This window comes from Vanacampus margaritifer, chromosome 7, assembly GCF_051991255.1.
Source record: "Vanacampus margaritifer isolate UIUO_Vmar chromosome 7, RoL_Vmar_1.0, whole genome shotgun sequence".
In the NCBI taxonomy this organism is placed as follows: domain Eukaryota; kingdom Metazoa; phylum Chordata; class Actinopteri; order Syngnathiformes; family Syngnathidae; genus Vanacampus; species Vanacampus margaritifer.
The window spans coordinates 19,429,425-19,455,852 of NC_135438.1; the positions used below are offsets into that span (position 1 = coordinate 19,429,425).

Sequence of the window (26,428 nt, forward strand, 5' to 3'; positions counted from 1 at the left end):
AACATTGATGATTTAGTCAATTGTTTAATTGTTCACAATGAACATTCATTTCAAAAGGGTTATTTTAACTCCATGTAGAGTAGACTGGACCCATATGGATATAGAACGTTTAAAACGTGTCTTCAAGCAATAACTTTAGAAGTACAAATTGCCCATACAGGGGAACGTGTTCTCATTACTGTATTCTGTCAATTTTTGCTGCACTCCCTGGTTGGTTCATAGCCACCATTTTATTAAAGTAGTTCCTGTCTAACGTTGCCAGCAAGATGAATTCTCGCGGTATTTGTGAGTTCATAAACTCCGGATAATACATCTTGTACGGACAGACAAATGGACAGAGCAATTAATTCTGTTCTCGCAGAATTACTGTCAGTTTCCTTGTTGAATTTGAACAGCGAAAGGTGGTGCTTCGTGCATTTTTATCTGGTAAAAATGTTCGTGCTTTCCCTCCCCGATCCTCCCCTCCCTACAAGACAAAAGGCGACATTTTCATGCGTTGCCTTGATTGATCAAAACAAACGTGCAAGATGTCGCATCATCCAATCAGCTCGCAGTATTGTACAGCAAGTCCCTCCTTTCCCGAACAGATACTGTACTGCAGAGTGAAGTCCCAGATTGATAATATGGAGAAGAACTCCTTCGAGTGAATCACAATTATCAATCTGTTTTGCGAGGTGAGTTCCTGCCAGGACCAGGCAATAACTTTTATATGACCGGTCTAACAATGCCGCTTACTCGCTCTAACGAGAAGTGAAGCCACCGGTGGCCATCCATTTTGTTTTGGTAAAAATAGTAAAATCATTGAAAAACATTTTTATCTAGAGTAATAGTTGTGGCATTGGAAATGACAATGTTGGACACTTTGAACTTAATTTATTACATTTTTGCCAATCATTTCAAAGCTGCGGTAATGTGGGGGAACAGGTGACAAACTCCATGCCACTTTGGAGTTTGGATTTGATTTTGTGGAAATGGGAGCAATTTAAAATCCATCACTGTGGAACCAACGTCTTACACTGCGGGAAAGCGCAAATCCGGGTCATAGTGTACGTGTTAACTGAGATGCATTCCTATAGGCTACTTTGATCATGTGATCGATCAGGTGAATGCTGCATTCAAAGAAGGTGGGAAATTGGTTATATCACACTCGGGTTGTACCACTTACGACCTCAAAAGTGTTCCAGACGAATATCAACAACAAAGATGGCTTATTAATTTCGATAAATTATTGTTCTGGTTCATCACAACATATTTTGACTACAGCAAACCTTCCTCCACAATTTCCTTTATTAGTAAAGGACTATCTTTTGTTATAAGCATTTCATGTAATAACACATGCAGGAGGTGTAATGGTATTTCTTCATGCACTCAGTGCAAATCACGCTGTGTTACGTGAAGTTATGTCGAGTAATTGAATTAATGTAGGCTTACAAAATAAAGACTTGAGATGTTTATGACAATTTGCCGTTCATGGGCTGTGTGTCTCCATAGGATAGGCTAGCGGCGAGCCATTGTTGAGTGGCGTGCCATAACACCCATCGGCGAAGTCGGGTCCATACTTTTATTTTTCCACTTCGCGATTTACCTCCCATCTTAAAGTTGCGCTCCTGTGCGCTTTTCCTGGTATAAGATCTGAATAATCTGATTTCCCACTTTCATGGAATGCAGCAGTAGTTGGGGGGCGTTGGCCGGCTCAGTGACGTCACTGCCCTAGTACAACCGATTGACTAGAGGGCGTACTGTACTTGACATAATCTCCGTGAACAAACTCAACTCTCGTGATCGCGAACATTAGCTACTCTTAATTTGTACTACAGTCGAGTGCTGTGTAAAAAGTCAGCGAAAATGATTAAAAACGGCCACCACGACACGGAGCAGCAACTTGGGGAAGGCGGCCGTAGTGATCAGCTGGCAGGTTCAGGGTGCAGCCCGGAGAAAAGGAAGCGCGTTGTCCGGCTTTGGTGTGACGGCTGGTAAGACGTCCATTTAACCTCACCGCTATGTTTAACTCGGTGAAATTTACTCAACGCGTATTGCAGGGTGTCAAGGCACAGAAGACTCGTCAGTATCATAATAATGCATAGCATATACGAACAGTGCTCGATAGCATGCTAACGCTAGCTGCCTGGCTGTACTTTACACTACATCGAGGTAAATAATCTACATGTCATCTTGACGACAGTCTTTGTGTTACTAAGAGCTTCAAAAACGCACGTGTTATGTTTTCCCGATCTTTTTATTAGATAAGCGTCGGGTTACGTAACGTATATACGAGTCGGTGCATGCTCAGGGCAAGATGGGAACATTTGTTTCCGCATAAACATCTTCTTGAACAAGACAGACATACAATCCTTCAATTGAAACTGAGTAAAGTACTGTTTGCACATCAATCTATTATCTGTACAGCTCGGCAAAAAAAAACTGACAAAAAAAACAGCAGTATCAGACATCTCTACTAAAACCAAAACTTAGTGACTTCTCGTTCTTTAAGTCAGAGCCCAAAGTCAGTTTGGGCCCACCATAAACTGCAGACCCCCATTATAAAAAGCTGTTTATAAATACATTCACTCAATCAGTCGCTGCTCAAGTAAGTTTCTGAAAGCTTGCCTGACATGCATCTGTGTGTCTCACTTGGTGTTTATAAATAACAAACATAATCAACATGCCCTTTTGCCCAACAAGCTTGTTGATTTACGCAAGGATCGGAGGAGAGTAGCCTGTTGATAGTTAGCAAAATTTAATTATGACAAAATGTGGAAAAAAATGTGCAATTTCGTGTATTTTGGGAGGTACAGTAAATGGAGCGCCAGGCTTTTCCCAAAAGCACAGTTACACCCTCTGGCTTCTTCATTAAGTATCAAGCATAATGTCATGAGATCCATATCAGGAGTTTTATCAATAATTTAAGATATCTTTCATCAACAGGGGGGAAATTCAGGTTAAGGTTCAGGTGAAGTCATCCTTTATCACAAATAAGCAGTTTGATTGGTAGACTGTATATTCAAGAGTATATATATATATATATATATATATATATATATATATATTTTTTAATATTGTGGCTTTGAAGTGATACAAAACTGTACTGCACTATACCGTGAGCTGTTTTTAATATTTTGGTTACATTTTAGAAAACACTGACTATACAAACATAGTAAACTAAAAAGACTAATCTTAAAAGCATCCATGTTTTCTAACCCTTTATGCAATGGATGTAATAAAATGATGAAGGCGTACATATGAAAGAGAGAGAGAGAGAGAAATCAACATCTTATGTCTGTAGTCATAACATTTCTCCCATTAACCTTTGTCGTCCATGTGTTTGGGGTTTATGAAATGTTTTTATAGATTTGTTAATTTTGCATCTTATATATTACTATATTGTTACAGCAGTTTATACCAACAAATACTTGGTAACAGGAATAGTGGTTAGTCCCAGGTTCAAACCTCTGTTGAGGTGCTCATGTGTTTTGTTGTGAAGGACAGGTTGAGTGTGAGTGCTTGTTAGTTACATGTGATCTCCTGCGTGTTGCCCAAAGTCATCCGCCATCCCACTGTGTAGCGTTTTTTACGCTGATGAGGTTTCTGTGTTACTCTACTTTCTTTGTAGTTATGACATGGTCCACTATGGTCACTCCAATCAACTGCGGCAAGCTAAAGACATGGGGGATTACCTCATCGTTGGAGTGCATACAGATGGTAAGGAACCAATTTACAGAAACTTGATTTGATTGGCTGCCATGTGTTGTTTGTGGTGTTTAATTGTATGCCTCAGATTTGTTTAAATGCTCACAATTACAAGTGCTGCCTTTGATTTTACACAACTTTGTGGTGAACAGATTTGTAAAATGACTTGCATTAGCTTTTTTCCCGCTGGTAATATACTGTATATCAATAGTTAACTCATTCACTGAGTTAACTATTGAAGTCATGTGATTAATTACAATTAACTCATTCACTGCCATTGACGGCAACAGACGTCAAAAATTAATTTCAACTATTTCTAGTAGTTTAACATTTTTTCCACTTTTGTTAACAAGAGTATGAAAACCTAGATTTTTTTAATTGTACATTTAGAACATATTAACACATTAAAAATTTCTAATCGTAATTAATTGCATGACTTCACTAGTTAACTCATGATTAATCACACATTTTGTATCAGTTCTAAATGTACAATAAAAACAAATCTAGGTTTTAATACTGTTGTTAGCAAAAGTGGGAAAAAATGTTAAACTAATAGAAATAGTTCAAATGATTTTTTGACGTCTATAGCCGTCAATGGCAGTGAATGACTTAATATTCATCGTCTCATGCCATCAAAAGCGGAAATCTCCAAGCACAAGGGCCCGCCGGTCTTCACTCAGGAAGAGCGCTACAAAATGGTGCGGGCCATCAAGTGGGTGGATGAGATTGTGGAAGGTGCACCCTACGTCACCACCCTGGACACTCTGGACCAGTTCAACTGTGACTTCTGTGTACACGGAGGTATAAATAAACCTGTTGTCCAAAATCCTCCGTCATGATGCCAACATTAAAATTGGGCCTGTTTTCTGAACAGATGACATCACGCTGACTGTGGATGGCAAGGACACGTATGACGAGGTGAAGAGGGCAGGACGCTATCGGGAATGTAAACGCACTCAGGGAGTCTCCACCACAGACCTTGTGGGACGTATGCTTCTCATGACCAAGTCGCATCATAGCAACATGGTGAGTTGATCCTTCCACTTCTTTGCGTTATACGCTCTGTCTGGGAACGGTTTTATTTCTAAGGCTCTGTTCCCCCTACAGCTAAATCAGATTTTTTTTTCTCTTGAATATGTGACACGTATCTGTTTTTTGTATTTTTTTTGTATGCATGTGTGAACAGTGCAGTTCTTTTGCTGTGTTCCGTGATGCCGGCATGTCACAAAAACAAAAACATCAAGGATGCATGTTCTTTATTGATAGTACACGTTTTGGAGTCAAAAAAGTCAACTTCATGAAGATTTGATGAGAAATGAGCAAGTTATGACTCTTATCAGTCTACTTGCATTACCTTTTGCCGATCATTGACGTAATAGACAGTGGATTTCATTAGCATATTAGCTTTGTTGCGCAGATTTCATCTTAGTGCCTTATTCTTCTTCTGTGTTTGTCATGGGTGTCGAACTCAAAGCCTGTGGGACAGATTCGGTCCACCACATCCTTTTATGTGGCCCGGGAAACTAAAGCATGTGTTTCAATGATCCTCACTTAGAATATGTAAAATGAACATTTCAAATTGTCATGTGTGATAAATAATATTTTTTTTGTTACTTTTTTTTTTACAGTCAGTTGAACAAAATATCCTTGTCTTTTGATTTCAAAACTAATAATCCATCAATTTGTTGTGTACATGTAATAATATGATTAGATGATGAAACATTTATTTGATTTCACGCAGTATACAACACATAACAGCCTTCAGAGTAAAGCCGTAACGACAATTTAGCCTGCCACAAAATTGAGTTTGTACGTCTTTATGTTGTTGCCATCCCAGTTTTTGGACTGAGAGGCCACAGTTGAATTAAATTGACTTCAAATCATAACACGATGACAAACTTGTGTCGCTGAAACTGGTTAAACGGTCGGCATTCCTCAATGGTACTTGAAGCACTGTTGTATTCAATTGATTTCTTTGCATTCCTTGAAAAGGACTTGTACAACTACATATTTGATTGGAACTTTTTTTAAAATATGTGTTCTATATGAAGTATTTATTTTATGAACAAATATAAAAAAATATATCATAGGAAATTAATTTCTTGCCATTTTAAGGAACAAATGCTACATTGGGATGTACATGTCTTTCTTTTAATTTATCTTTCATTGGTTTAATAGAAATATTATATGTTAAAAGTACTAGTGGTATCAGTGGTTTGGTATTGGTGACTACGCAATAATTGAGTACTCATACATGTATTGGATTGAAAAAAAAGTGGTATTGAACATCTTCTACATTCTAAACATTCTAAACATGTTTATCCTTGAAATAATATGGCTGATTGGCAATTTGATAGTTGTGTCACGCAAACACAACCAATTAACTCATTTGCTCCCAAAAACGTATAAATACGTTCTAATTTAAATGTTTTATGTGTCCCAAAGATGTATTTATACGTTTGTTTTTTTAATGCTAAGAGCGTACAGAAGGATTTTATGCAGCCTCTCAACTGCAAAGAACGGTTGAAGAAATGGTAGTTATTACACAAACGGCCAGCAGGTGGCAGCAGAGCAAATTAGATCAACCATGGCCATGATGAAAAAAAAGCTATTTTCTCCTGTGTTTTAAATAGATTTGTGAATAATGATGACATTTAGCTATATTCTAATGTTAATTGCTGCAAATCGGAAACATATAGAAATAAAAAAAAAATCCTGATGAAAGAAGAGACTCTAATCTTTCTTTTGGTCGGTTCCTTGTTTTTATAGCAATAGAACACAATCTTCTGTGGACCTTGCAAAATCAGTCAAAATCCAGTAAAACAGCCGGGAGTGAAGGGGGTTGCTTCAGTGCAAATGGCTGGGAGTGTGAATGAGTTAAATATTAAACACTAACTCAATTACTTTTTCAGTTTTTCATTTCTGAATTGAAAATGAAAAGAGAAAATGATATGTGAATTGGTATAATATTTACATTCTGCTCATTTACTTAATCAGATCATATTGTCCTCAAATAATTTTCTGCAGGATAACCCAGATTATCAGAAGCACACGGACAATTTTGGGAAGGTACGTAAGTGTCAGTTATTTTGGTTCCCTATTAAGCGCGTTATTTAAAAAAAAGACAAAAACAAATTGTTTGTCATAATGACTTGTTGTGTTGTTGTGTCAAAGGGTCCGAAAGGGCACAGTCCATGGACTGGAGTGTCTCAGTTCTTACAGACGTCACAGAAGATCATCCAGTTTGCCTCGGGGAAGGAGCCTCAGCCCGGAGACACCATCATTTATGTAGCGGGGGCGTTTGACCTCTTCCGTATCCTTACATTGACAAAACAACCTCAACATTTCCACTCTGGTGGTGTGTGTTGTTTACAGAACAGCATCACGTAACCCACAAACCTTTCAAATGTGTCTCAGAGCCGATGCTTTTTATATCATCCCCGCACTGTGTAAACAATGAAAGTATGTCACATTCAGTCATGAATGGTGAAACACACAGCTTGATAACGCTTTTCCAGCAAAGTGATATTTACTCAAACCAGCAGGGAAATATTCACATAATTCAAATACTCAACTCAAAGATAGGCCATTCTTTTGGATGTGTGTGTGTGTGTGTGTGTGGTCCCCTGGTCCCTTGGTCCCTTGGTCCCCTGGTCCCCTGGTCCCCTGGTCTTGAGCTTTCTGTAAATGGGGATCATTTTGTAGCTATTTAAATACAGGCGCTCCCCTACTTACGAACGAGTTACGTTCCGAGCGATCGTTCGTAAGGTGAATTTGTTCGTAAGTTGCTTCAGCGCTATATTTTGCTTCAGCGCTATATTTTGTATTATAATTTATGTTTAAAGCCTATATAAGTATATTGAAGGTTTATATAAGTATGTTTAAGGCTTGTATAAGTAACCTGTATTGGTTTGTACTGAAAAAAAACATTTAATAAAATGGAGAGAATACGTACAGTGCTGTACTGTACTACGTATGTTAGAGAGAGAGAGAGAGAGACACACACAGTATGTACATGTACGTAATAAGATAAATAAAAGGAAGTTTAACTTACTTTTGGAAGATGTACTCGATGCTTAAGGAGATGATGGAGGAGGAAGAGGAGGATTTTATATCATGAGAGGGTCTTCGTCGTCGCTGGAATGGGCTTTAAAAGTTACTTCCTCCTTCATGGGGACCGGCTTTTCTTCCTCTTCCTCCTCGACACGTTGCTGAGCCTCCAATGCTGGGTGAGCTCTCACAGCGCCAAGCGTCGGTATTAGCGGCGGAAAGGAGCACGACTCGGAAAAAGGCGCGCATACAAAATCTAATTTACCGAACATTTTTCGACATACTGTACGCGCAGACATGTTCGTATGTACCGTTGTTCGTAACTCGAATGTTCGTAAGTAGGGGAGCGTCTGTAGATGTTATCTACTGCCATCTGCTGGATATGTTGTGTAACTGCCCAACTTGCCCCCAATGCCAAATAATCTTGTTGTTGTTGCCTTTACTTGTAACTCCTGGCAGACATCGGCCATGTTGACTTCTTGGCGATGGTCTCCAAGCTGGCAGAGAGACCCTATGTCATTGTAGGTCTGCATTTTGACCAGGTACGCCAAATAAGGCACATTTACGCAAACCTACCACAAGTGAAAACTCTCCTGTTTTTTGGGGGATTGAAGCCACTGATAGTTTGACACAGCACTTTATTCTACTCAGGAAGTGAATCGGTACAAGGGAAAGAACTACCCAATCATGAACGTCCACGAAAGGACCCTGAGCGTCCTGGCTTGTCGGGTAATAGCACAGACGCACACGTTCGCAAACACAAATAGTGCCAAGTGTTTTGGTCAGTGGGCTTTAGTTCAACAATGACACTTTGTGGTGTCATGAAACACAAATCTTATTCCGTATGTATTCATTCCTTTTGAAACCACTGGTTCACTATCCAAAGTGCTTGATGGTGAGATTGTGGTGACAATTGTCTCTCCATGTGTGCAGTATGTGTCCGAAGTGGTGATTGGTGCGCCTTATGCAGTGACCAGAGACCTGCTGGATCATTTTAAGGTAGGTGGCTTGTGTTGCTTTGTCCTTTTTCATTGTGAAAGCAGTTAGAATTTTTTTCCCCTCACTGTATTTGCATGTAAAATTGGAAATACAATATAAAGGAAAATGTCAAAAATAATCACGTGATAACCAAGTCACCTATTTATGCAAGTTCAGTCAGTGTTGGAATAATGATTATTTTTGTCTTTGGGATTACCGAGGCTCTAATTTAAAATGATATCATGCTAATTGAATTGTATTTGCAGGTGGACCTGGTTTGTCATGGCATGACTAAAGTATTTCCTGACAAGGATGGCTCGGACCCCTACGCTGTGAGTTGAGATTCATTTTGCAGAAGATGCAAGTGCAGCACATGGGATTTTGTTACTTGTGGTTTGTTATCATATAAAGGGGAATTTCAAATTTACCCACGCTTGTAAAATTCATGATGCTTTATTGCAGAAGTCCAAATGAGTGATTCAAGTGGGACTTAATTAAGCTAGTATAAAGCAAAAACTTGCAATTCTGGACTCCTCAGTCCTTTTTGCTGTGCGAGCCCCCGCTCCTGATTGGTGGACTGTTTTCGCGGACATGTTAGGAGTTTGATTCCTGTGTCTTGTCTGCATATACAAATTCGGCTGTGCGAACCCCCGCTGCTGATTGCTAGGCTGGTTTCACATTCGTTCCTGGTTAGCTGCTAAAAAAAAAAAAGAGCTCAAAATGATCTCTTGCACTTTAACTCATTCACTGCCATTGACAACTATAGACGTAAAAAATTCATTTGAACTATTTCTATTAGTTTTACACTTTTTCCGCTTTTGTCAATAAGAGTATGAAGAAAAGAAAAAAAAAATGAACATTTAGAACAGATATAAAATTTATGATTAATCGTGAGTTAATTATTTAAGTCATGTGATTAACTCATTCACTGCCATTGACAGCTATAGACGTCAAAAATTCATTTGAACTATTTTTATTAGTTTAACTTTTTTTTTCCATTTTTGTTAACAAGAGTATGAAAACCTAGAATTTGTTTTTTGTACATATAGAACAGATATAAAATATGTGATTAATCGTGAGTTAACTAGTGAAGTCATGGGAATAATTACAATTTAAAAAAAATTATCGCCTTATGCCCCTAATTTAAAAAAGAAAAAAGAAAAAAAGATTATTAAAATTTAGGGGCATCAGGCAATTACATTTTTTAACTCATTCACTGCCATTGACGTCAAAAATGTATTTGAACTATTTCTATTAGTTTAACATTTTTTTCAACTTTTGCTAACAAGAGTATGAAAACCTATAATTTTTTTTTATTTTACATTTAGAACTGATACAAATTTTAATCGCCTGATGCCCCTAATTTTTAATAATCTTCTTTTTTTTAAAGACAAGATTAGATTTTTTTTAATCGCATGACATTACTAATCACAAATTTTATATATGTGTTCTAATACAAATTAAAAAAAAATTCTGTTGTCATACTCTTGTTAACAAAAGTGGGAAAAATGTTAAACTAATAGAAATATTTCAAATGAATTTTTTACATCTATAGCCGTCAATGGCAGTGAATGAGTTAATTACAATAAAAAAATGTAATTGCCTGACGCGATAAAAAAAGATAAGAAAAGATTATTAAAAATTAGGGGCGCCAGGCAATTGAATTTTTTAATTGTAATTAATCGCATGACTTCACTAGTTAACTCACGATTAATCACAAATTTTATAACTGTTCTAAATGTACAATAAAAAAAAAAATCTAGTTTTTAACACTCTTGTTAACAAAAGTGGGAAAAATGTTAAACTAATAGAAATATTTCAAATGAATTTTTTACATCTATAGCCGTCAATGGCAGTGAATGAGTTAATTACAATAAAAAAATGTAATTGCCTGACGTGATAAAAAAAGATAAGAAAAGATTATTAAAAATTAGGGGCGCCAGGCAATTGAATTTCTTAATTGTAATTAATCGCATGACTTCACTAGTTAACTCACGATTAATCACAAATTTTATAACTGTTCTAAATGTACAATAAAAAAAAAATCTAGTTTTTAACACTCTTGTTAACAAAAGTGGAAAAAATATGTTAAACTAATAGAAATAGTTCAAATGAATTTTTGACGTCTATACCCGTCAATGGTAGTGAATGAGTTAATGTTAGTTTCTTGGTTAACAATTTTGTGCCGCATTTAAATGGTAATTTTTATGCAAGAGGGAAAAAAATACTCGTTTGCTTCTAACACTTTATTGCTGGGTTAGGATGGTTGCTCTTGTGAAAAATGTATGATCAAAAATTAAATATACGAAGAGCACGTATTTCGCACATATGCTTGTATTTTGTCCATACCTTAAATAACATTTTTGTCGTACATTTTGTTAGGAATGAACCTATGTGGCCCTTCTGATGAACTGATGAAAAATTGTGGCTCTTCTGATGAACTGATGAAAAATTGTGGCCCCCACATGTTCTACACTGTTACTGAAAATTGTTGTTTGTGTTTGCAGTCTTCTAATTGTGCTCCATGATCGTAATTCAAGAATGTAGGTCCTTAATGGTGGCAGACCAACCTAACTGTGTGTTCTCACCTCAGGAGCCCAAGAAGAGGGGGATATTTCGCACCATTGACAGTGCAAACAGTCTCACCACCGATGATATCGTTCAAAGGATCATTGAAAACAGGTCATCCCATCATTTGCTTGATTTCCGTCTGCACGTATTTCCGTGTGTTGTTCCTCACCGTCACCGTCCTCCTGCGCAGGCTACAGTTTGAAGCCAGGAACCAGAAGAAGGAGGCCAAGGAGATGGTGGTGATTGAGGCCATGAAGAGGAATGAAGAGCAGACTAGAACGGCTCACTAGAGAAATGGGACTCTGGGACTTTATTGTTTCTACATAGGATGTGCTGGCTGTGGTACGTAGGTGAGCCGAACCAGGGTGGAAGATCCACGCTGTCTCAACAATCCTCAGCTGGTGACAAGACACAAAATCCTGGTTTGGGGCTCTCTGCTGCCGGGGTGGCTTCTCTCTCTGCTCTGCTCTGCTCCAGACTCGGGTTGACCTTTTTTAGCGCAATATTTTAAACCCTGATCAGCTGTTAATTTGTTCCTGTAATCACACAGCAAAGTGGGTTGTGTTGAAGCTCTGACTTATTGGAAAAGTATCATTAATATTGGAATTTTAAATCAGTTTTTAACGGCATGATTTATTTTAACACTCTGAGAATAATAAGGGTTTTTTTAAGTTATTGTCAGTCTTAAATATCTAAAAAAGGTTTGAAATAGTCTTGTGAATACTATCGAAATTGGATCTTCAACTTCTATTCATTCACCTAAAGAGGTGTGTGTGCGTGTTTCCGTGCATTATAAATGCAGAATTAAAGGAATGTTCGTTTTGGTTTTTGATGACATCAATGCCTCATTCCTGAAGCTATACAAATTATAGGGTTATAACCTGTATTGTAAATGTATGTTATATACTACAAACCAATTCAAATATTGACTGCATGTCTCCTCATTTTTTCTCAGTGGCCTGAGAAAATGTCTTTCTTCATTTTTGGAGACTAAGAACATCAATATTTTTGCTGTAGTTCCTTTGTAATTGTTTTTGCACAAATGTCTTTGCAAGGCTTTGCATGTTCCTATGACAGAACAATGCAAATTCACATTCTATAACAACAACATAAATGCGCCTGTAGGTTTTCAATAATAATTATAATATTGTATAATGTAATAAACCTACTATGTTGCAATGCGTTGTATTCTTTATTTTATTTTTGTTTTCAACTTCAATTCTCGGGCTTCAGTCATGGGCCCTTTGGAATGGCTTCAAGCGCCCCTCGCTGATGACAGACCTCTTTGTTGCATCAGCGTGCAACACGGCTCACTGAGTGGGTGAAATGAGGCCGCGGTCGCTCCGAAGCTGCCAAATGTGACGGGTGCGGTCCAGTGCTGGCCGCTGCGGGAGAGTGCAAACCGTCAGCCTCATTATGAGCACAAAGAGCCGTGAAAGAGCTTCTGTCACAAGAATGGGATCGTCCAGCTGAAGGACCCCAGCAGCCTTGACGTCGGAAAGCTTTATTAGGACCCGAGTAGCGATTGCTGCAAGGTGACTATTGTTTCTGTAGGAATTCTTCTACTCTACAAACTGATTTTTGAGACCCTAAACATGGACACACATCGGGCCTGGCGAAAAATGTGATATTTTAAAGTTGCCATGTATAAGTACTAGCACCCCCTAGAGAGGTTGAATGGAAATTTGGTTACATTTGACCTACGGCTACACAAGAATTGAGTACTCATACAGGTATTGGATTGAAAAAAAAAAAGTGGTATTGAACATCTTCTACATTCCAAACATGTTTATCCTTGAAATAATATGGCGGATTGGCAATTTGATAGTTGTGGTGCATGGATTGCTTTACTAAATACAAACTTTTGTGTCACGTAAGCACAACCAATTTACTCATTTGCTCCCAAAAACGTATAAATACGTTCTAATTTAAATGTTTTAAGTGTCCCAAACATGTATTTATACGTTTTTTTTTAATGCTTAGAGCGTACAGAAGGATTTGATGCAGCAAAAAAATTGATATTTTAAAGTTGCCATATATAAGTACTAGCGCCCCCTAGATTACATTTGACCTACGGCTACCAAAATTTGGTGACACATAGCACACTCAGATAAACAAAATAGACTTTGGTAGCCACACCTTAAAATGAACAGGAAGTGAGATATGAATATTTGAATGTCCCTTTGGCACATTTTTGCACATTGACAGGGATCGTTCTTTTGCCCCCTTGTCCTAAACAGTTGACCCGATTGACTTCAAACTTGGGCTGTACCTGTTGTGAGTTGTTCTGGCCCCCTTTCACTTTGGCATCAAAGCAGTTCTGTTTCCTGTGTTTGCCTTCTGTGTTTGTTTTTCCTTTCAGGGCTGGGCGTGGTCAGGTCGTGGTGGGCTCCTCCCACAGCTGCCTCCAACCATCAATCACCCTCAGTATTTAAGTTCTGGTCTGACTTCCATTCCTCGCCAGAACGTCTCGTCGTATTCACGGTACAAGCTGATCACGCTGCCTGAAAACATTCCTGGTTTTCCCTTGTTCTGAGTGTTTGTTAGATTGGTGTTTTTGAGAAGTCTTTTCTCCTGGGTTTTCCCAGCGCCCTTGGTTTGAACTGATTTCCTTTTGTTCTTCAGTTTTTCAGTCCTGTTGTGTTGAGAGCTCAGCCACTGCCACGCACACGGTGACGTGCCGGCACGTCAGGGCAGGCAAAGTTAGCACTGCCTGCCCAAGGCTGAAATGAAAGTTGAAACCATTTGGCTTTTTCTATTTATTTTTAATGATTTTTTCATTTCAGAAAGCCGACACTGCCTATAGGTTTAAAAATGACAACATTTGGTGATTTTCATGGCTAAAAAAAGACTCATTATTTCATCTGACCTGCAGGCAAAAATGTTGCAAAATTATCCTCCTGAAAGGCACACTGCTTGTTTACAGTGGTAGGCTTCAAATCTTGAAATAAAAATCGTGACTTCAATGTGTTCAGCTTTCGTGACAATTAACAACATGAGATGAGCTAGCTAGCACCGGATTACGAGCTTTAATCGTACAATAAATGTTACCTTCATACTAAAACTTCTTTCTGCCCACTTTGAGTGCGCTGCATGTCAACCAACGTTTAAGCTGTTCCACACGGTGTTTGTATATTGAACCATGTTGAAATTGTCACGCCTGGGACGTCCTCTTCTTCCAAAATGACGCATAAACTGGTGTGGCTACTCTGTTTGTTTGGAATTTCGGATTTGTGCATATTAATGATAAAAACGTGGCGTCATTTGAGTTCAACCCACTGTTGTTCGCTCAACCAATGAGGTTGAGCTTTAGCCCGCCCAAATCCTCCAGAGCCCGCCCCCTTCTTTACGAGTACAAATCACGGAGCTCTACAAGTACGAATCAGTTTTGCACCATTTGTAGCGAGATATTTGGTGCAAAACTCACGTGACTGGACAGCAGCAGAAAAAACACTTGTGACTCCTAGTGGCGACTTCTTTGACTACAAGTTGTCATTTCTTCAGGTACAAATCACAACTTTTACAGATACAATTTACACTTTTTTGTACAGGTACAATTTTTTTTTTTTACAGGTACACATTTTTTTTACAGGTGCAAATTTAGACTTTTTTCTACAGGTACACTTTTTTTTTTACAAGTTAGTTTTACACCATATTTACCTCCATAGAACGTACATTCGCATAGTGCATTTGCGATTTCAAAACACGCAGCACAGCGATAAGATGACGCCACTCTGGAGAATATAAAACTATTTCCACGCCTTTCTTTTGAAGTAAAATATCAGCTTTTGAAGGATGGGAGACCAACGCCTTATCTACCGGATCTTCAGCAAAGTAAGGGACAGAGAAATATTCGTACTTTTCACAAAGAATGGTACAAAAGGAAAGATTAACTTTGTGGATGTGCTTCGATTAACTGGCTATTTCACTTTACATGGTGTTTGGCATTGCTATTGCTAGCTTGATTTTGTGAGGAATTAGGGATCTTTTACAGGGAGATATCCACTTTAATACATTTTCGCAGTTTCCGGGCGGGGTTTATAAATTAATGAAATTGTCAGTTTTTCGTTGTGCAGCAAATGGGAAGGGAGTGCACTGCAACATGTTTACCGTGACTGGCAAACTGCGCACTGGCTATGACGGTGGCCCAGAACTTTAGCTGAATGGCAAATGTTGAGCTGCCGTACCGGAGGCGATGGGTACTAACCCTGTTTTGAAGTTGAAAAAATTACATTAAAAAATTGCGGAGCAAAAAAAAAGTAAGACTTCAAAAGAGTAAAATTTTTGTTTTATTTTCTACCCATACAGAGGAGGCATATGTTAAAATAGTTTGAATATATGGCATCTTGGAGTAAACTGAGTCTCTCAACGTCGGGCCAAGTGTCCTCTTTCTTTGGAAAGGAAAATATGGTCACGCTAGGACAGGGGTGGCCAAGTTCGGTCCTCGAGAGCCACTATCCAGCCTGTTTTCCATGTCTTCCTCCTTCAGCGCAGCTGATTCTAATGATCAGTTCATCAGCAAGCTTTGCAGAAGCCTGACAACGATCCTGATCATGAATCAAGTGTGTTAGTGGAGAGAAACATGGAAAACAGGCTGGATAGTGGCTCTCGAGGACCGAACTTGGCCACCCCTGCGCTAGGATATGTTGTACACTCGCCTGCCGACACACAAATTTGTAATTGGTGTGTGCGCGTGTCAATTTGTGACTGCCTGCCTACCCAAACCTAGAGCTCACTGCGCCCAGCCACTTTGTTTTGCTACTTTGTTGAATACAATTTTGTTGTTACTTTTGACGTTTGTGTCTGCTCCTGGGTCGTAAGCCAGCCACACACATCATAGTACGTTTTGACCTTTAACATGGACCCAGCAGACTCACTTCGAACCAGGACGTCTCTTCCCCAGCCCAACTCCCCACTGCCAGTCAAGGAGAGCATGCACCACCTGCCGTGGCCCCCACTGCAACGAGAGAGCCGTCCATCCCTCCTCTAGAGCATTGCAGCTAGTTCCTTCTTAATTGCTTGTTAGCCCAGTGCATTCTCTTCTGACCGTTCCAAATTGGCTTATGTAATCAATCTGCTCAAAGGCAGAGCCAGGAAGTGGGCCAATTCCCTATGGAAATCGAAATCAACAGTCCTAGAATCCTATGACTCTTTTATTGCTGAGATGTGCATGGTCTTTGACCACCCTTTTCGCAGGGAAGCATCCGGCAGGAGATTGATCTCCCTACGACAAGGCCTACAGTCTGCTGCCGATTATTCCATTGAATTCCGAATATTGGCTTCGGAAAAGGGGGTGGAAGGAAGGAAACGGATCTCAAGACCATCTTTGTTACCGGTCTATCAGAGGACCTCAAAGATCAGCTATCTACTTGGGATGAGCCTGAATCGCTCGAGCAACTCATCAGTCTCGTCATCAGGATAGTCAACTGCCTAAGAGAAAGACGGCGAGCATCCAGGCGGCTTAATCCTTCCTTTCCTCCTGGTGTTTTCCAACCACCCATCAACCCAGTAGGAACCTCGACCCCAACACCCCAAGTTCCAGAGGACAAGCCCATGCAACTCGGAAGGACCCGTCTCACCCAGGAGGAACGTACCCAACGGTTTTCCTTGGATCTCTGCATCTACTGTGGACAATCGGGTCATTACATCCTCCATTGCCTTCTCTTACCCAAGGGACCCCAGTCGGCTACAGCAGCCAACTCTGGTACCAGAGTCAGACCGCATCCTCCTGCTCACCTAAATGCATATCCTTTCCTGCCACTATCCCGTCCAGCGACTCTTCAGTTTCACTTCAAGTCTTGATAGAGTCAGGGGCAGATGACAACTTAATCGATCGTGATTTTGCTCAGTCCGCTAAGTTTCCCATGTATAGCCTTGGCTCCCTCCGATTGGTCAATGCCATTGATGGCAGCCCACTTGAGACAGTAATTGTTCAGACAACCACACTCCCCCTCACTATCATAGGGAATTACCATGAGAACATTAAATTCCTTGTGTCAAAAAAAGACAAGACTCTCGGGCCATGTGTTGACTACAAGTGAGTTAATCCCATCACTGTTAAGAATAGATACCCACTTCCGCTCATTGACCCGACTTTCGAACCCCTCATCAAAGCAACTGTTTTCATGAAACTCCACTTAAGGAATGCATACCATTTGGTGCATATTAGGGAGGGCGATGAATGGAAGACTGCCTTTAAGATCCCTCTTGGACATTTAGAGTACCTAGTAATGCCTTTTGGCCTCACCAATGCCCCAGCTGTTTTCCAGGACCTTATCAAAATAATGTTCTCAGAGACATGTTAAACCAGTTTGTTTATGTTTACCTGGATGACCTTCTGATATTCTCCAGAACCGCCGAGGAACATGTACAACATGTGAGACTGATCCTGCAGCATCTCCTAGAGAACAAGCTGTTTGTGAAAGCTGAAAAATGTGAGTTCAGTGCTCCTTCAATAAGCTTTTTGGGTTACATTCTTGTCGGGGGAGAGCATTCGAATCGAATTCAAATCGAAGCAGTGGCCAACTGCCAACAACCCACCGCCCGCAAACAACTTCAGCAGTTCCTGGGTTTTGCCAACTTTTACCATCGATTCATAAGAGACTTGTCCTGCATCCTCGACATGCAACGTCGCTGGATATTTCAGAAAAGTTTTAATGTTAATTTGATGTAACTGTTCCCTCAGAGGCCAGAACTCCTTCCTTCTCATCCGGACTGTTGCAGACAGATCAGGCACCGCTCTGAAGTTACGACCCTCCGTTTGCCCGCGGGTTCCTTTCAAAATGTACAGCTTCTTCTGACAATGATGCAATTTGAAGATAATTGCGCTCTGGTACTTTTGTGTGTCCCGTGCGAGTCCAAGCTGATGCGCCCTTTCAAAGTCCTCTTCTTTTAAGCTCCAAGTGCCACTTCTCCACCAAAGTTTTAACCAAAAAAGACGACATGGATAAGCCCTTTTCATCACCTTCCGGTACATTTAACAAACACATTGTTCTGCCGTTGTCTATTTTCCAGTTGATCAATGCGATCCATAGCATCTTGTAATTTCATTTCCAGCGCACCTGTTCTGCTCTCTTGCACCTTTTGCCAAAACGCCAAAGTCGAGAACTTAAGCCACAGTACTGTATTCTCAAATCGATTTTACAAAGCTTTGATCCTCTTCACTGCAGAATCAAGCAGTGTATTAGTAGAAGTGTTAAGTTGCAATAACTTGTTGAGTTTAGATTCCAGCGCGTCAAACCTGGCGCTGTAATCAAGAGCGGCGGCTGCAGCAACTGTACTTTCTATTCTCGTGTTCACGGATTTCTTCATACATACGTAGACATAGATTCACACTCCTTCTCCGTAACTAGTTTTACCACTTCAATCGCCTTGATAGACTTCTAAAGAAACCCGCCCAAAAAAGAATCATCCCGTGGCTTGAAAAAAAAAGAAGTTTTAAGCCAAAGTTTCACTCGCTGTGAGGAGCTCTCAGCCCATACGACCTTTCATGCCGCACATGTGCCTTGTCAGTTACAGGCATTTCATCTACAAGATGAATGCCATGGGTTATTAGATTAGTACACCCCAAATCTCCTTCATTGGCAGAGAAAAACGATATATAGGTGTTAAGAAGGGCTCGCACCTGACCCTGCTCAGCTAAGGACAACGAGGACAGAGCTAAGTTTTCAATCTGATCCTGAACTGAAGGTGCAACTGTCTGAAACCCCACTGTGGCAAGTCGAAGCACTCCACACATCACTTCAAGGTCATCCTATATTAGTCATCAATTGGCAATCCAATATTTAGTTATAATCAAAATTGGAAATGACACATACAGCTGCCAAACATTTGCGAAGCACGATAGCCCATGACACCAACCTCCGTGGACGTTCCACCCCTACACCACTCTTCATCGGGAATGAGATAGTGGAGAGGGTAAGTCATTTCAGGTACCTGGGTGTGACAGTGTCAGAGGACTTGACCTGGAATAAGAACACTACTTCAGCTGTGGGAAAGGCCTCTTCTACCTAAGGAAACTTAAGGACGCTAAAATCCCTCAGCAGCTCATGATAAACTTCTATCAGTGTGCAATCAGCAGCATACTGTTGAAGAAAATATATTTTCTCCGCGTGTTCGTTTTCTTTCGGGTAGTGAGAATGTTGGTTATCCGAATGCAGGCTGGAGATCGATGAACAGTCACTTCGAAGCTGTTATTTCTACAGAATATTCCGGGCACAAATGCGATCCAGACAATGGCTGCAGCCTCTCATTAGTGTGAAGATTACAGTGGACTTACAACATTCTTATACTATCTTGAAGGGCGGTACCACAAAACCCCCAAGCCCCCAGCCCCCAGAGTTCACCAGACATGAGATAAGACTTTTACAGACATCATTCAATACACATTGACTTCAACCACAGACAAATGGTCTATTGTTGTGAAAATAGAGGAGGCCATACAGACATGACGACACAAGCAGAAATTGCGACAGCACTCACAAAGACACATCCACAGATAAAAGTTCTACTGAGGAAATAAGTAAATTAAAACAGTTATGACTAAATCTGGGCAGAAGACCCTCTTCAATACTCATCCCTCCATTTACTACCGCTTATCCGGGGTCAGGTCGCGGGGGCAGCAGCTTTAGGAGGGAAGCCCAGACTTCCCTCTCCCCATCCACTTTAACCAGCTCATCCGGCGGGATCTCAAGGTGTTCCCAGGCCGGCCAAGATACATATTCTCTCCAGCGTGTCCTTGGTGGTCCCCGGGACCTCCCGCAGATGGGACATGCCCGAAAAACCTCTCCAGGGAGGTGTCCAGGAGGCATGCGTACCAGATGCCCGAGCCACCTCAATTGGCTCCTCTCAACGTAGAGGAGTAGCAGTTGGACACTGAGTCCCCTCCTGGATGACCGAGCTCCTCACCCTATCTCTAAGGGATAGCCCGGACACCCTGCGGAGGAAACTCATTTCGCTCGCTTGTATCTGGGATGTTGTTCTTTCGGTCACGACCCACAGCTCGTGACCATAGGTGAGGGTGGGAACGTACATCAACCGGTAAATCAAGAGCTTCGGCTTTTGGCTCAGCTCCTTCACCACAACGGACGGATACAGAGTCCGCATCACTGCAGACATTGCCCCGTTTGCCATTCGGTTGTGACCGTTTTGGTTCGACCTCTTTAATCTGGATTGGGCTTCCTATGGAGCATCGGAGAAAGTTCCCTCAAGCTCTGCCGGGGGACCCACGTCCAGTTGATAGACGTCGACGTCTGCTACGTTAGGGGTTGAAACTTTTAATTTTGCATAGCCCCTAGCTGCTAAGTCGCGCAGCTGCGAGCTGTTCAGTGTCTGAGGACACAAAGCAAATCCTAGGTAGTGATTGAGGTTTGGTTGGAGGTTCCGGATAAACAATGTTTTAAAATTCAGGTCCTCTTCCATGTTGGGCTCGTTACGAGTCCCAAAATAGGCATCGCGAAGACGACTATAGAAAGCCTGACGGGGCTCCCTTTTTTCCTGTTTGACTTCCATGGCGACTTCCATGCCTGTCAACTCAGGAGAGCCATCAAACTCACATGTCATGGCCTGATGCAGAGCCAAGGGATCAGACAACACTGACCTCATCGCCTGAGCAAACAATTGGTGAGTCAAATGCATTGAAGCCCTGCTGAGACCTACCTGCACTTGTCTTAAAAAATGGCACAAACACACACAATTACTGCTTTCCTGGCAGAAGCTACAGAACAACTGAAAAGTTATGTCTGAGGAGTCAAAAAAGCTACCTGGATAAAAGGACAGTCAAGGATCAACACTGGCCCAGCTTTCACTCGCTGGCGGAGTTAAAAAACAACGCAATGCGCTTGACCTTGAAATTTGGTATTCCTCCAGGCATAACATTACCACTTTTGTCCATTTGGCTCAGCCATAATCAACAAACTGAAAGTTACTTAGTGTTGCTTTAAAAAGAAAAAACATTCCCCGTTGTACGTTTCACTTAGAGCTATGAAAAGTTGGAGGCATATGTAACAGCCATCGGCGTACAAAAAAGTATTTTGTAGCCATATGCTAAACCTAACAGGAAGCCCCCGATTTTGATTCACTTAGGAATTTGTTACCATTTTTGGAGGGCATTTTATAGCAGCCATATTCTAACAAACTCATCCTATAGAATTTATCCAATCATCTTCAAACGTACCATGTTTCATCTTAAGATGTTTAAGACGAAAACATATCGAAGGCTTTATTTCGTTGCACGCTTTTGCTGTGGGGATACACTGTTTGCAAAGAAAAATTATGCTGCATTGGAGGGTGTAAACTGGGGCGAAAACTCAGCAAACTTTGCACACTCATTAGATCAGGCATGAAGATCAATATTTTGGAGATTTCCTGAGCAATTTTCAATAAATGGCTAAATAGCGCCCTCTACAATTTTTTTTACAACGCATTCACGGTTGTATGTATCACCTAGATTTGTGAATATTGGGAGGCATATCTGTCAGCCTAAGACCTGCTAAAAATATTTTGTAGCCATTTGCTAAACCTAGTAGGAAGTGTTGACATTATTAACATTTTCATTGTTTTGATTTACATTTTACCTGTTTTACATTTCATTATAGATGTGTTGATGAAGGTGTAATTATGTTGACCTGATATAACCTGTGTGAGTAATGCTTTTGACATTCTTGCTATCTTTTCTACTGTTTTCCCAGACATGAGAAAGTTAAAATGTTTCTGTTTATCTAAGAAGTCTAGTTGCTGTTCATCAGAAATCCGGTTTTCAAAAGTTCAAGGACGATCTAGTTTACTGGGAAAATGCAAACTCATTCTGTACCTCACGGGATGACAGAGGCGTTTCCTCATGTTTTGAATAAAGAGGCTGTGTGGGCAAAAGAAGACACACACATTGGATGACACTGCTTAGGTGATATGCAATTGTGTGACCAGAGATCTCTATAATAAATTCTCCTTGCAAGGACCCTCTTCACCAGAATCTCATCTTGGAATTATTTGAACACGCAAATGATTACAATTAATGGTAATTCCTTCAGAAGTCAGCCATTTGCAATTTATTTGATGCCATAAACAGCTGAAGATTTGGTCACCAACATGTCCAATTTAGCGAGGAAATTGTGTACAATTTAATAGAACTATTCATATTATTTGTGTAGTGTGCATTCATGCATATATGTTATTCTTGTTTTTGCCCAGTAAAACATTTTCTCAGCTCTGTGTGACTGAGCAGAGATGACTGGCTTGATTGATGTCTCTCTCTCACTAACCTGTTAGCTTTATGAGGGTCAAGTAACTGAGGTTGAAACGCAGCCACTTTCCGGAAGACCTGACTGATGGGAATGAAAGCATGCCGAAATGAGGAGAAAAATGATGAAGAGTCAAAGGGCCTGTGAAAGACGGACCCTTGAGTGAACTCTTATAAGGACCACAGTTAAAAATACACCTGCAGAATACAAGAACATCCAATACAAGAGCTGTCAAAATGACAACCTGTTGCAGTTGGGCTAATCTGCTTGAGGAGTGCTTCGGCGCAAAGCACCAGAAAATTTGGAATTAATAAAGTACAAGGTGTTTCATAAAATTTTATACCATTTGGGATAGAAATATAACAGAAAGTACATGGTCAAGGTTAATGAAACTAAAAGGGATTAATGTTGAACAATATAAGATTTATTCCTCCAAATTTGAATGAAAAATTCAAAGATGTGGATTTCATAGCCAATTTTCAGGCCTTAATGATAGAGGAAAAGCGACAGTGCAAACCAATTTTGGGTTGATATGCAAGAGAGACTTGAGTTGAAGGGACATCTTGTTTTCAGTGATGTGGCCACTTTTCATAGTCAATAAGCATGTTTATATTTGGGGTGAAGAAAATATGGAGTACTCAATTAACGTGTACCTCAGACAGAGCACATATTGAATAGTTGTGAAATTGGCTAAGAAAGCCACATATCTTTGAATTTTTCATTCAAACTTGGAGGAATAAATTTGGCTTCATTAATCTTGACCATGTGGTTTCTGTCATATTTACATGATTCTTCAAAGAGGCAATGGAATAAAGGTCCTATCATAACAGACACTAAACAAAGCACAAACAACACATGATGTCACATCAACCACTTCAAAGGTGCATAAACGTCCATGGACAGAAACAGCTTCAATAGGTTTCTACTAGAACTAAAGGTAACATTTGATGTGAACAGTATAGGCTATTATAGGCCAGTGGTGGGCAATTAATTTTGCAAAGGGGCCACATGAAAAAGTGGAACTCTAGTCCTAATAAGGAAATACATATTTTAAGCAAAAGTGTAAGTGGTCATTAAAATGACATCTTTACACATTCAAAATTATAACATTAATTTTGTGCAACTGCCAACTCCTATTAGCCGTTCCTTGTCAGGACACCCAAAATATATAGATTGTGCGGGAAGTAGAGGTGCAACGATTAATCGACAACTAATCAACAAATATTTTTGATAATCAACAAATCATTTACATAATTTTGGGGAAAAACAGTCTAAATACTTAAAAATTCTGCCTTTCAATGGTAATCTGATCTGATTTCTAAACTCTTTCGTGAAAGCAGACTGATTCAAATAAAATCAAACATTTGCTTTTTCTTTGGAAGCCAATGATGAACGTTTCCCCCCATTTTGTGACATGCTATGCACCAAGCAGGTCATTTTATCATTAATTTATGTATATGTATTTTCTGCACTGTTAATTTGAAATAAAGTGTGTTTTTAAATAAAGGAGTAGAAATTTAAAAATGAAAGGAAAGAAACATGACCAGCACAAGTTGACGCTCTTGCTTGTGCACATTAAACAAAAGCACAACTTTCAAAACAAAAGCAGTGCATTTTACGTTTTACTTGGACTTCATGGGACTATGGGTGAGCCAGATGTGCCCTCACGGTCGTACTTTGTCTACCTCTGCTGACTGACGTTGAAAATGACAAAATCAGTCAAAAATTCCACCTTTGGCAAGTTTCATTCCAGTTACATTTGCCTGCGCGCTTATGCGCCGGCTCTTGCATGTCACACAATTGAGAAGTTGACAAATCTGATTGGCTGGACGATGACGTCACTTCCCACGAACTCCACAGCGTTCCCATCTGGAGTGGGAGGAGGCACTGTGGATTGTTTGTAGCGAACGAGCGCAATAACTTGGATTTGTGAAATTAGCGGGCAGAGCTGGGAGCGATGCGTCCAACGAGTGGCCGCCAGAGACGACTTTTTCGTGGGATGTTTTGCACATGTGACGCCGCTTAGGAGCTGCGAGCATGCAAGCGTGAACGGACTTGCTCGGATTGAACCCAGTCAGGACTTCCTCTGAGTCCAGCTCCGGGAGGGGGACATGTGTGCTCGGGATGGGACTGTGTCTCGGTACCGACGTTACAGAGGAGGAGGAGAAGAAGGCAAGGACTCTCAGTGCCAAGATAGACAGAGACTTGTACGAGGGCGCCAAGCGGGAGATGAATGTGGTTAAAATACTCCTACTAGGTGAGATCAACAAACTTCACAACGTTCCACACTACTACTACTGCTACTACTACTACTACTACAACCCCTCGTATTCTGTGAGATTCTTAGAACATTTCCTTATGAGTCGTTCATTTGAACAAGCAACTTATATCAACTTGTGCTGATTTTCTTGGTAAAGCAGGCTCATACCTTTCCAAACACTTGTTGCCAGGTAGAGTTCATACGACCAAATAAACTGCTCCTCATAGGCCAATGAAAAAAATAACTTTAAAACGGCCACGCCCACTGGGCAGTTTGAATGAGTGTTTCCCAAACTTTATTGAGCCAAAGCACATACTTGATACACATTAGAAAAATTCTCATCGCTCACCAACAAACAAAATTAGCACAAAAGGTGGCTAGGCTACAAAGGTCCATCATGCAAAGTACCCTCTTTTATCTGATCAAAGAGCGCTTAAAGGGGAATTCAACCCCAAAATGTTCTTTACAATATGCTCTATGCAGCCCCACTAGTCTAAATATGGTGTTCTGATTAATACTGTATTGTGATTGTGGAATAGTAAATACAAATAAACCAGTAAAATCCACCTATTTGTACTCATGCAAGGGGTAGCGGCCATTTTGCAACTTGATGTTGACTGAAAATGACATCACAGTGGCTCGGGGCTCAGGTGACGACAAATCACAGCTTAGCTTGTGAATGTCACATGACCAAACTCAGAAAACAGGTTGTCAGTGATTGGTTGTCAACCATTGTTGACAATGATTTGCCACTCAGGCATTAAGTGTTGAATCAACTAGTAGCCGCTTCTCAAAGATGGTAATCAATCACCTCTCGTGTCTCACAGCAACTTCGTTGGAATCAACAGGTGATGGTGAGTTCATGCGGCAAACTAGCAGCAGTGCCTCAAACATAAGGAAATATTTCTTAAAAATGGGACAGCCACAATCTATCTATCTTCAAATGGGGAGTATCCTTGTACCTCCAAAATCATCACTTTTTAGAAGACCCCAAATGCATTATTAAAAAGCACTCAATTTGCCAAAAAAAAGTGTACTACTCTTAAACATTGTATCAAGTAGCGACCCTGCAGTTGTTACATGACCTGGTGTCAGAATTATTCAAATGAACCAATTGAACCGATCCTTACATGTGTGTGTTACTCGCCAAGCAGAAATTGAACTTTTTAGTGTAGGGTTGACAATTTTGATCGAACAGAACACAACCTAATTTGTACATGTACGTCGTGATGCCCTGCAGGTGCAGCAGAAAGTGGTAAAAGCACTTTGGTCAAACAAATGAAGATCATCCACAGCAATGGATTTACCAGACAAGAACTCGTCAGCTTCAAGGTGAGCAACACACACTCAAACTCACAAGAACACATATCAGAAGAGAACATTTTATGATGTCTCTCTCTATCGTGTATAAAAAAAAAAAATGTATTCAGTCAATTGACATAATCAGAAACAGTCATAAAAATGGAGAATGTGAATTGATCAATATTAGAATTCACCGGGAGATAAAGTCAATATTTCCCCTACTGTATATCCGTGCCAGTATTTGTCTGTTGGTTGGGGAATTGAACCTGGGTCTTTAATATCCAAGGCATTTTAAAGGTCCATGACTCACAGCAGTCCTTTCAATTTGCAGCATTGATGCAAG

The 26,428-nt window shown here is 40.3% G+C and overlaps 2 protein-coding genes and 1 long non-coding RNA gene across 5 annotated transcripts in view; all 3 read left to right on the plus strand.

Moving 5' to 3' along the window:
• Positions 1 to 598: 598 nt before the first annotated feature.
• Positions 599 to 12,465, plus strand: pcyt2 (phosphate cytidylyltransferase 2, ethanolamine). 2 transcript variants are annotated; one of them, XM_077571012.1, is made up of 12 exons: positions 599 to 674; positions 3,611 to 3,699; positions 4,327 to 4,488; positions 4,562 to 4,713; positions 6,715 to 6,756; positions 6,862 to 7,000; positions 8,197 to 8,279; positions 8,389 to 8,466; positions 8,671 to 8,736; positions 8,982 to 9,047; positions 11,309 to 11,397; positions 11,477 to 12,465. In XM_077571012.1, exons 2-12 carry the CDS (start codon positions 3,618 to 3,620, stop codon positions 11,574 to 11,576), a joined length of 1,059 nt encoding a protein of 352 aa, XP_077427138.1. In that variant the 5' UTR covers positions 599 to 674; positions 3,611 to 3,617; the 3' UTR covers positions 11,577 to 12,465. The 2 variants fall into 2 exon arrangements, with proteins under 2 accessions (XP_077427138.1, XP_077427137.1); XM_077571011.1 differs by lacking the exon at positions 599 to 674 and adding an exon at positions 1,702 to 1,973.
• Positions 12,466 to 15,038: 2,573 nt separating this feature from the next.
• LOC144055216 (uncharacterized) lies at positions 15,039 to 22,249 on the plus strand. Its single transcript, XR_013294789.1, has 2 exons — positions 15,039 to 15,120; positions 16,483 to 22,249. It is a non-coding gene; the product is annotated as an uncharacterized LOC144055216 (long non-coding RNA).
• Positions 22,250 to 24,326: 2,077 nt separating this feature from the next.
• The window catches only part of gnav1 (guanine nucleotide binding protein (G protein) alpha v1), a 33,056-nt gene continuing 30,954 nt past the window's right edge, over positions 24,327 to 26,428 (plus strand). Inside the window, exons 1-2 of one of the 2 annotated variants that reach the window (XM_077571186.1) lie at positions 24,327 to 24,780; positions 26,024 to 26,115. In XM_077571186.1, the coding sequence (XP_077427312.1) occupies positions 24,648 to 24,780; positions 26,024 to 26,115 (225 nt within the window). In that variant the 5' untranslated portion in view covers positions 24,327 to 24,647. Of the gene's footprint in view, positions 24,781 to 25,534; positions 25,638 to 26,023; positions 26,116 to 26,428 lie in introns of those variants that run through there. The other variant, XM_077571187.1, reaches the window with a different exon arrangement.

Bases quoted from the DNA above. Each gene is read 5' to 3' on its own strand.
- pcyt2 (XM_077571011.1), top strand. From the start codon at position 1,846: ATGATTAAAAACGGCCACCACGACACGGAGCAGCAACTTGGGGAAGGC. The intron at 9,048-11,308 runs GTGAGTTGAGAT...TTCTCACCTCAG, and splicing joins ATGGCTCGGACCCCTACGCT to GAGCCCAAGAAGAGGGGGAT. The intron at 11,398-11,476 runs GTCATCCCATCA...CCTCCTGCGCAG, and splicing joins CAAAGGATCATTGAAAACAG to GCTACAGTTTGAAGCCAGGA.